The sequence below is a fragment of the Leptodactylus fuscus genome, chromosome 4, assembly GCF_031893055.1.
Source record: "Leptodactylus fuscus isolate aLepFus1 chromosome 4, aLepFus1.hap2, whole genome shotgun sequence".
In the NCBI taxonomy this organism is placed as follows: Eukaryota; Metazoa; Chordata; class Amphibia; order Anura; family Leptodactylidae; genus Leptodactylus; species Leptodactylus fuscus.
In genome coordinates, this window is record NC_134268.1 from 125,136,206 (window position 1) to 125,147,344 (window position 11,139).

Sequence of the window (11,139 nt, forward strand, 5' to 3'; positions counted from 1 at the left end):
CGCAGCCACTTATGTCCTAAAGATTTGGTGACTTTTGGAGTTTTTGTCTTCACATTGTACAAGCTAGATTTTTATTTTTATTTACTGGCAATGTGGCCATATGAGGGCTTGGTGTTTGCGGTATTAGATGTGCTTTTCAATGCCACCATTTTGGGGTGCCTGTAACTTATTGACTACATTTTATTAACTCTTTCTGGGTGGAATGTAAAAGGAAACATCAATTCTAGCATTGCTTTTAGCATTTTTTTTTTTCCCATACAGCATAAGTAACATGTTACCTTTATTCTGCAGGTCGGTACGGTTATGGCGATACCTCATTTTATTATTTTTTAATGCATTGCTATTTTTGCAGAATAAAATTCAATTCAGGGGAAAAAATCAATTATTTTTGGATCACCATCTTCTGAAAGGCATAATATTTTTATTTTCCAGTAGACAGAGCTGGTTGAGGGCTTATTTTTTGCGGGATGACCTCTGCTTATTATTGGTACCATTTTTGTTTTCGTCTGACCATTTGATTACTTTTTATTGTACATTTTGTAAGGCAAAGGTGGTGAATAATCATTATTTTGGGCGGTTTTGTACGTTGTTTTTTTTTTTATGATGTTCGCTGTTCGGGTTAAATAATGTTTTAATTTTATTGTTCAGGTTATTACGGACGTGGTGTTACCAAATATGTAATGTTTTTTTTCTATTTTTCTCTATTTTACATTAAAAAAAAACATTTTATATGGGAAAAAGGAATTTTTGGGGCTTTATTTATTTCTAATTTATTTTAAACTTACCGTATAAGCCAAATTTTCCAGCACAGTTTTTGTGCTGAAAAAGCCCCCCTTGGCTTATACTCGAGTCGGCAGAAAGAAAAAAAATTTTTTTAGGGGGTGCGCAATATCAATGTATAGAATCTCCCATAAAATAGTTGAAAAAAAAAGCTTTAAAATTTATTTTTTTTTAAAGTTGTAAATCACTCCTTTCCCTAGAATACATACAAAAGTAAAGAATTACTGTGAAACACATACGCATTAAGTATCCCTGTGTCTGAAAGTGCCCGTTCTACTGAATATATGTTATCTGCAGTGCTCCTGTTCCATCGGAAAGGGGTTAATAGGAGCACTGCAGATACCCTATATTCAGCCAGACTGAATTCCAAGTGGGGGGGGGGAAACAGTCCTCAAGCTCAGGGAAGGGGCAGACAGACAACCAAAACACCCCCTCCCCTTCCCCTTTCCCAGCATCTACTCCGACCATTTTAATTTTCTAAATTTTCCAGTAGCTGTTGCTTTTCCCCCTCGGCTTATACTTGAGTCAATAATTTTTTCCCTGTTTTTTGTGGTAAAATTAGGGGCCTCAGCTTATATTCGGGTCGGCTTATACTCGAGTATATGCGGTATTTAAACTTTTTTTTTTTTTTTTTTTTACTTTTTTATCACTTTTTTTTTCTGTCCCCATGGAGGATTGAAGCAGTGATCTGCTTCACTAGATTTAGCTGCAATACACGTGTTACATGTGTATTGCAGAGCACAGGAAGCAGTCATCAAGCAGGGATGACAACTTCCATTCCTGGCAGGATCAACCAGGTACGTGGAGGGGTAAGTGATGGGGCAGACCCGGGGTCACTGATCAGACCCCGGGCTGCCCATTACCAACACCGGCACCCCCCGAAACCGTCGCGGGGGGTGCCAATCTGCCGATGTTGACCGCCGGCATCTCAGGGGTTAACACCTGCAATCAGACCCGGTTCCGACTGCGGGTGTTACAGGGCAATGTCTGCTGTATGTTACGGCTGACACCCGCAGGGCATGGTGCGCACACAGTTTCTGTGTGCGCACCATGCAGCCGCCATAGTACTACTGCGGTTTGCGGGAAGTCCTTCCCAGCAGCGCCGTACTATTACGGCGGATGTCGGGAAGGGGTTAAAGAGACTGTTGTCACTAGCCCGCAAAGACCTGTGGAGCAGAGAGATGAGAAGCGGGCTGTACAAAGAGCTTTGCAAAAGATGACTCCAGATGATGACGTGGAGGCCTTCCTGACTGTGTTTGAGAGAGTGGCCGAACAGGAGAAACTGCCAGCTGCTGACTGGGCAAACGTCATTGCACCCTATTTGACCGGTGAACCCCAGAAAGCCTATTATGACCTCTGCCAGCAAGATGTGCAGGACTTTGATAAACTAAAGGCAGAAATTCTTGCTTGGCTGGGGGTAACCACTGCTGTCCGTGCCCAGTGGACAAGTGTGCTAGATCCCAGATGTACGACCTGATTCACCTGGTGAAAAAGAGGCTGGAACCAGATACCTGTACCCCTGCAAAGATGGTTGAGAAGGTGGTCCTAGACTGGTTTACCAGAGCTCTTCCTCCTGCTTTGCAGCGCTGGGTTGGACATGGAGACCCCAAAGATGCCAACGAGCTCGTCAGCCTTCTGGAGAGGTACCTGGCGACTGAGGCTGATATCTGTAATGACCCTACAGTGCGACCATCCCCCAGGAACACCCAGTGGAGGGCACCTCCCGGTAAGACTGTTCCGATATTTGAGGGCAGAGGGAAAAGAGCTTGTGATGGGGTTTCCAGGCAGTCCACCAGCCCAAGAAGGGACTCTCTGCTGGATAAACCAGGGCTGGTACAGTGTTGGAGATGCCATGAGCGGGGACATATTGCTGCCCAGTGCTCATTCACCTCTGAGCCAATGGACTGTGACGCTGGTGGGCGTCGATCATTATTTGCGAGACCTGTCTGTGCTGCGACACCGGGACTAAAGACTGGGCCTCAGTTCTGTGGTGAATGGCCATTCTGTCCAGGCATTGTTGGATTCTGATAGCCTGGTCACTCTGGTGCATGCCAGCTTGATAGCTGGGGACTCTATCCTGGACAAACGTATGAGTGTGTTACATCCATGGGGATGTCAAGGACTACCCCATGTCCAAGGACATTATACAGACTATATTAGGATCTAAGGATACTATATTAGGATTTATTAGGATATTATGAAGTGGGTGTTGTAAAAAACCTTATACATAATGTGATTTTGGGACGTGATTTCCCTTTGTTCTGGGATTTGTGGGGAAAAAGTAAAATCACACAGCCAAAGGTGGAAACCTTGCCTACGCCCAAAGTGCATGAGGAAGGCGACACCTTTCCATTTCAGGTCCTAGTTGGCAGGGGCGGATCCAGGGCCGAGCGAGCCGGGCAACCGCCCGGGGCCCCGCGCCATTCGAGGCACGACACAGGCCGGACAGGCCTCAACCAAGCCCCCGCTGGAGCCGGCCTTCATGAGATCCGGGCCCGAGCCGGCCCTGAAGCGCCCTGCACCCTCCCTCCTCCACCTCTGAGCAGCCCGAGGCCCCGCGGCATCAGACACTGACAGTGACAAACAGCTCATCAGCGCTGCCTGCAGATGCCCACCGTCCGCCCGCTCCAAGTATCTGATGCGCAGCGATACCTAGAGAGGGGGGAGGTGGTACAGGGGGAGTACAATGACCACCAACAGGGGGCCCCGAAGCTGCAGCAATGGCTGACACACAGGAGCTGCAGCTCTGGCTCCTGTCAGCGCTTCAGAACGCTCCCTCTCTCCCCCCTCCCTTTCTCTGCCTGTCCTCTGCCCACCAATGAGAGGGCTGAGGAGAGCTCAGGAGGCGGGGCTTATCCCTACCGAGCTCCTGCCGTCCTGCAAGAGAAGAAGAGGAAGAAAAAAGGAAGAAGGAAAATGAAACTGAAGAAAGAAAACAGGTCCACAGGTACATTCTGGGGTTACTTTACTTATTAATATCAGGCATTTGGGGTGATTACTTTTGTTTTAGTAACTCCATGTGCCTCATATTAATAGCAGTTAACTCTATCATGTCCCTCACATTAACCCCTGTGTGCCTCACCATAAGAGTTACTGATATGTGAGACATATGGGGGTAATAATAATGAAGATACTTTATTATTACCTCCATGTCTCTCACATATCAGTAACTCTTATGTGAGGTACACAAGGGTTAATGTGAGGGACATGATGGGGTTAACTGCTATTAATATGAGGCACATGGAGTTACTAAATTGTAATGCACATGACCAGATTTTTTTATCCACAATTGTCCTGGTATAGCGGTCAGCGGGTGACGTGACAGTATTTAGTCCTGTAGGGGCCACTATGGGACATAATACTGTGTGCAGGGGCCACTATTGGGTATAATACGGTGTGCAGGGGCCACTATGGGACATAATACTGTGTGCAGGGGCCACTATGGGGTATAATACGGTGTGCAGGGGCCACTATGGGACATAATACTGTGTGCAGGGGCCACTATGGGGCATAATACTGTGTGCACGGGCCACTATAGGACATAATAGAGCGCTCAGGAATGCGTAGGAGGGACTCGGTCGAGATCTTCGGTGTCGGGGGGGACCCATGTCAAAAGTTCGCCACGGGGCCCCGCTATTCCTAGTTACGCCACTGTGTGGATCGCTCACTAAATAACAGGGAATCCGATTCGATTCCCTGATAGTGAGCGGATCGCTGCTGTGCTTTCAGTTCTATGCACAGACATAGAACTGAAAGCTGTCAGTGTAGCCAGGTCGACGCAGGCGCAATGACGTCATCGCTCCAGTCCTGCAGTGCAGTCTGAAGGAGGAGGACGCTCGGCTGTGGCCTGTGACTCTTCACATGGGTAAGTCAGTGTATGACAGTATGATGTGTTTGTTGTACTGAGGACTGGAGTATATAATACAGTGGGGGGTACTGAGGAGTATATAATACAGTAAAGGGGTACTGAGGAGTATATAATACAGTGAGGGGGTACTGAGGCGTATATAATACAGTGGGGGGGTACTGAGGTGCATATAATACAGTGAAGTGGGGGGGGTACTGAGGTGCATATAATACAGTGGGGTGGGGGTACCGTACTGAGGAGTATATAATACAGTGGGGGGTACTGAGGAGCATATAATACAGTAAAGGGGTACTGAGGTGCATATAATACAGTGGGGTGGGGGTAAAAAAAAAGCCTCAAAACGCATTTTTAGGGCTAATTTTTTCAAAAAATCCATACCCCCCAGACCCCCCGGTAACTAGGGCCCCGCAAAAGTCAATTGCCCAGGGCCCCGCAAAGCCTGGATCCGCCACTGCTAGTTGGAGAGGAGGATGATGCCTCTTTCCCAGCTCCTGAGCCTAACATACCTGAATTAAAAGTCTCACAGGATAATTTTGGTACTGCACAGTTGAGAGATCCCACTCTTGCTAATGCTCGTGATAATGTGACAGTTGTTAACAATGTGCCTCATGAACCTGATGCTGACCACCAATTCCCACATTTTGCTATGAATAATGACCTCTTGTTTCGGGTTGCAAAAAGTAATGGGGAAATTGTGGAGCAGCCTCTCGTACCAAAGCCATACTGCCGTGTGGCCCATAATCATGTGCTTGGGGGACACCTAGGGGCGGAGAAAACACAGGAAAGGATTCTCCAAAGATTTTATTGGCCAGGCGTGTACAGGGAAGTGAAGGACTACTGTGCGTCCTGTCCTATGTGTCAGGTACATCCCCCAGCCCCACAGTTCCGTAGTCCCTTGGTTCCCTTCCCATCATTGCAGTTCCTTTTGAAAGGATTGGTATGGACTTGGTCGGTCCAATAGTCAAGTCAGCTAGAGGTCACCAATATATTCTAGTTGTCTTAGATTACGCTACTCGCTATCCTGAGGCGGTTCATTTGCGTAATACGACATCAAAGAGTATTGCCCGTGTGTTATTCTATATGTTTTCAAGAACAGGCATTCCTAAAGAGATACTGACCAACCAAGGCACACTGTTCATGTCAAAGGTTATGAAAGAGCTATGCAAGCTGTTTAAAATTACCCACATACGGACGTCTGTGTATCACCCCCAGACAGATGGGTTAGTGGAGCGCTTTAATAAGACTCTCAAGCATATGCTTAAAAATATGGCCGTGACTGGGATTGCCTGTTGCCATACCTGATGTTCTCTATTAGAGAGGTTCCACGAGCATCTACAGGTTTTTCCCCTTTTGAATTAGTCTATGGTAGACACCCCAGAGGCTTACTTGATATAGCCAAAGAAACCTGGGAAACGGAGGCTTCCCCATACCGTAGTGTCATAGAGCATGTAGCTCAAATGCAGGACCGCATTTCAACAGTCATGCCAATTGTAAAAGAACATCTGCAAAGAGCACAGGAGTCTGTAATCGTTCTGCCAGAGTCCGAGAGTTTAACCCAGGGGACAGAGTCCTTATTTTGGTGCCTACTGTGGAGAGCAAGTTCTTAGCGAAATGGCAAGGCCCATATAAAATTGTGGAAAAAGTAGGGCCAGTCAACTATAAGGTTCACCAACCAGGAAAAAGGAAGCCTTTTCAAATCTACCATGTGAATTTGATTAAGCCCTGGAACCAGAGGGAATCCTTGGTGGCCTCAAGTACAGAGGTGGGTGATTCGTTGCCACCAATCCCTCCAGTCCGTGTGAATGAGACCCTCTCCGTGCCCCAGCAACAGGAGGCAAGAGAGTTCCTGCAGAAGAATAGATGCAAGTTCTCTGGCCTGCCAGGGCGTACACACTTGATAGAGCACCATGTAGAGACAGAACCTGGGAGGAAAATAAACTTCAAATCCTACAGAATACCAGAGACTCGTAGGGAGGTAATTTCAGCTGAAGTTAAACAAATGCTTGAGTTGGGAGTGATTGAGGAATCCAAAAGTGAGTGGTCTAACTCAATTGTATTGATAACAAAGCCCAATGGTACTTGAAGGTTCTGCAATGACTTTAGAAAATTAAATGAGATTTCCAAGTTTGACACTTATCCCATGCCCAGGGTTGATGAGCTGATTGAGAATTACTCTTAGGTTACTGGAAATACCTTTGTCTAAAGAGGCCAAGGAGAACTGCCTTTGTTTTTCCCGGAAGGTCTGTTCCAGTACAGGGTTATGCCATTTGGTTTGCATGGAGCTCCTACTACCTTTCAGAGGTTTATGGACCAGATCTTGTGGCCACATCGTGACTACGCAGCAGCTTACCTGGACGATGTGGTCATTCATAGCCCAGACTGGGGAAGTCATCTCTGTAAGGTGCAGGCAGTACTAGACTCCATAAGTGAGGCAGGCCTTACTATCAATCCTGAGAAATGTGCTTTAGGGCTATGCTATGCCACCCCACCTAGCAACCTCAGACCCTGACACAAAGAAAAGCAGGAATTACTGGAGCATCCTCTTGATCTTTGTATTTTACTATTCCTTTAATATACCTTCTGGAATTGATGGAAAAGGTAGAACACTGTTACCAGACCGGTGATGGGGCACACCATATTGCACAAGTGAAGGACGGCACATTACCACTTTATTTGTACTTTTCATGAAGGTGTAAGAGTTGCAGTCTGAAAAATGATAATAGTAGTGGTCTTGTAGAGCTGCCGCTATCGTCGTCAAAAGAGATGTTATGAAGGACACATAAAATGATTGCAGTTTCTACTGGCAAACGTCAGTAAAAGGCACACCAGGTTCAACATTGTAGGCATTATACAATTTATACACACATAGACAAAATTGTTTGTACCCCTCGTTTAACGAATGAAAAACCCACAATGGTCACAGAAATAACTTGAATCTGACAAAAGTAATAATAAATAAAAATTCTATGATAATGAACAAATGAAAGTCAGACATTGCTTTTCAACCATTCTTCAACAGAATTAAAAAAAATAAAATAAATAAAACTCATGAAACAGGTCTGGACAGAAATGATGGTACCATTAACTTAATATTTTGTTGCACAATCTTTTGAGGCAATCACTGCAATCAAAAGACTCCTGTAACTGTCAATGATACTTCTGCACCTCTCAACAAGTATTTTGGTCCACTCCTCATGAGCAAACTGCTCCAGTTGTCTCAGGTTTGAAGGGTGCCTTTTCCAGACGGCATGTTTCAGCTCCTTCCAAAGATTCTCAATAAGATTTAGGTCAGGGCTCATAGAAGGCCACTTCAGAATAGTCCAATGTTTTCCTCTTAGCTATTCTTGGGTGTTTTTTAGCTGTGTGGTTTGGGTGATTAACCGGTTGCAAGACCCATGACCTATGACTGAGACCAAGCTTTCTTATACTGGGCAGCACATTTCTATCTAGAATCCCTTGATAGTTTGAGATTTCATTGTACCCTGCACCGATTCAAGACACCCTGTGCCAGATGCAGCAAAGCAGCTCCAGAACATAACAGATATGCTTTGATATGCTTCATTTTTCCATCTGTGAACATAGAGCTGATGTGCCTTCCCAAAACATTCTATATTTGTCTCATCTGTCCATAGCACATTCTCCCAGAAGCTTTTTGGCTTGCCAACAATTTTTATTGTTACTTTTGTCAGATTCAAGTTATTTCTGAAACCATTGTGGGTTTATCTTTAATCAAACGAGGGGTATGAACAATTTTGTCCACGTGTGTATATACACGTCACAGAAGGCTTTGAATACAATCCCTTGTGGCTACGTCGTACTTTCATGTGACCTTCCGTATAGCTTCTTAACAACTGCAATTGCTCCCTCTGTCCATACCCTCTCCAGTCCCTCGTGCACTGCTACCGAGAATACAGAGTGGCTCCTACCCATCTCTACAATGCAGCTAGGGACCTCAAACCTCTGTTCCTTTCTTGGACATTCAGCTTATGGATTGTTCTGGGGTGTGTAGCCACGACAGCAACTTGGCCCTGCATCAGTCTCTCTGGCCTTAGAGCTTATTCAGTCTCACATTTGGTTATTTATTGTTAGATTCTCTGGTGAAACCATTGCTTTGATGTAAATTGGCCTGATGCCAAGTTATTTTTGTAGTATACTAGTACTAGTATTTGCCTTTTATCTATTAGATTGAAAACAAAAACACTTGTTTGTTAATTTGCTATACAACTGTTTATGGAAATAATTAATTGTTATACAACTGTTTATGGAGTTTAATTAATTAATTAATTAATTGTTCTTCATTTTAGTGAATGCTATCGTCGAATTGAACACTTGAGAAGCCGTAAGGATGTTATGCATGAAACACTGGAAGATGCTGTAAGAAGGAAATTCAGCAGAGAGACTGAGGATGATATTGGAAGTGATGATGACGATATTCTTTCAACTATGCTAACTCAGAGCTGGCGTGAGAAGGGTGTTTTCCTTTAGACAGAAATCAAAATGCCATATGTAGTATTTATAGTTCTATGCCTCCAGCTTTGAACTAGTGATGCTTTGGGCCCACAAAATAAAATGGTTCTTGAAGAGACTGGGCCCACTAGAGGATCCTCTGGTATTCTGGCAGGCCAGTACAACAATGTACAACTCTTTCCTTGCTTTTTTTTTATTTTGTTGAAAAATGTTACACTTTTGTGGCTGCAAAGTATTTTTTTGTTTGTATTCTTTTCTTCGATATATTAAACCTGTTCAGGTATGAATTCTTGTAGTATACAATTATAAGAGTGTGGTGATGCTAGTGTGTAAACGTTAAAATAGTGGCCCGTCTCTTTGTTATTTGGGTCCCTTGGCAGACCTAAATGACCTAGAAAACAACTCAGATGTGAACTTGGTCTTGCTAATAATAATTGTATGGTTTTTCAAGTTTAAATGTATCTACATATTTGTTCATAACTGTTCAAGGCTCATTCCATTGATTAAAGTTATTCCTTATTGATTACAAAAAAGGTGGTCTCTGTGTTCTTTTGTTTGAATGGAATGGCAGTTTGGCATACAGTACAGACCAAAAGTTTGGACACACTTTGTCATTCAAAGAGTTTTCTGTTTTCTTTGAGTATGAATATTGTAGATTCACACTAAAGGCATCAAAACTGTTAATTAACACGTGGAATTATATACTTAACAAAAAAGTGTGAAACAACTGAAAATATGTCTTGTAATCTAGGTTCTTCAAAGTAGCCACCTTTTGCTTTGATTATTGCTTTGCACACTCTTGGCATTCTCTTGATGAGCTTCAAGAGGTAGTCACCGGAAATGGTCTTCCAACAGTCTTGAAGGAGTTCCCAGAGATGCCTGGCACTTGTTGGCCCTTTTGCCTTCACTCTGCGGTCCAGCTCACCCCAAACCATCTCGATTGGGTTCAGGTCTGGTGACTTTGAAGGCCAGGTCACCTGGCGTAACACCCCATCATTCTCCTTTTTGGTCAAATAGCCCTTACACAGCCTGGAGGTGTGTTTGGGGTCATTGTCCTGTTGAAAAATAAATGATGGTCCAACTAAACGCAAACCGGATGGAATAGCATGCCGCTACAAGATGCTGTGGTAGCCATGCGGGTTCAGTATGCCTTCAATTTTGAATAAATCCCCAACAGTGTCATCAGCAAAGCACCCCCACACCATCACACCTCCTCTTCTATGCTTCACAGTGGGAACCAGGCATGTAGAGTCCATCCATTCACCGTTTCAGCATCACACAAAGACACAGTGGTTGGAACCAAAGATCTCAAATTTGGACTCATCAGACCAAAGCACAGATTTCCACTGGTCTAATGTCCATTCCTTGTGTTCTTTAGCCCAAACAAGTCTTTTCTGCTTGTTTCCTGTCCTTAGCAGTGGTTTTCTAGCAACTATTTTACCATGAAGGCTTGCTGCACAAAGTCTCCTCTTAACAGTTGTAGAGATGTGTCTGCTCCTAGAACTCTGTGTGGCATTGACTTGGTCTCTAATCTGAGCTGCTGTTAATCTGCGATTTCTGAGGCTGGTGACTCGGATGAACTTATCCTCTGCAGCAGAGGTGACTCTTGGTCTTCATTTCCTGGGGCGGTCCTCATGTGAGCCAGTTTCTTTCTAGCACTTGATGGTTTTTGCAACTGCACTTGGGGACACTTTCAAAGTTTTCCCAATTTTTCGGACTGACTGACCTTCATTTCTAAAAGTAATGATGACCACTTGTTTATCTTTACTTAGCTGCTTTTTTCTTGCCATAATACAAATTCTAACAGTCTATTCAGTAGGACTATCAACTGTGTATCCACCTGACTTTTGCACAACACAACTGATGGTCCCAACCCCATTTATAACGCAAGAAATCCCACTTATTAAACCTGACCGGGCACACATGTGAAGTGAAAACCATTTCTGGTAACTACCTCTTGAAGCTCATCAAGAGAATGCAAAGAGTGTGCAAAGCAGTAATCAAAGCAAAAGGTAGCTACGTTG

At 44.3% G+C, this 11,139-nt stretch overlaps 1 protein-coding gene across 1 annotated transcript in view; it reads left to right on the forward strand.

Annotated features, from left to right (window-relative positions):
- ZNF830 (zinc finger protein 830) overlaps positions 1 to 9,565 on the forward strand; it is a 241,606-nt gene extending 232,041 nt beyond the window's left edge. The window contains exon 9 of the mRNA XM_075271033.1: positions 8,953 to 9,565. Within this exon, the coding sequence (XP_075127134.1) occupies positions 8,953 to 9,133 (181 nt within the window). The 3' untranslated portion in view covers positions 9,134 to 9,565. The remainder of the gene's footprint in view (positions 1 to 8,952) is intronic.
- Positions 9,566 to 11,139: the final 1,574 nt, after the last annotated feature.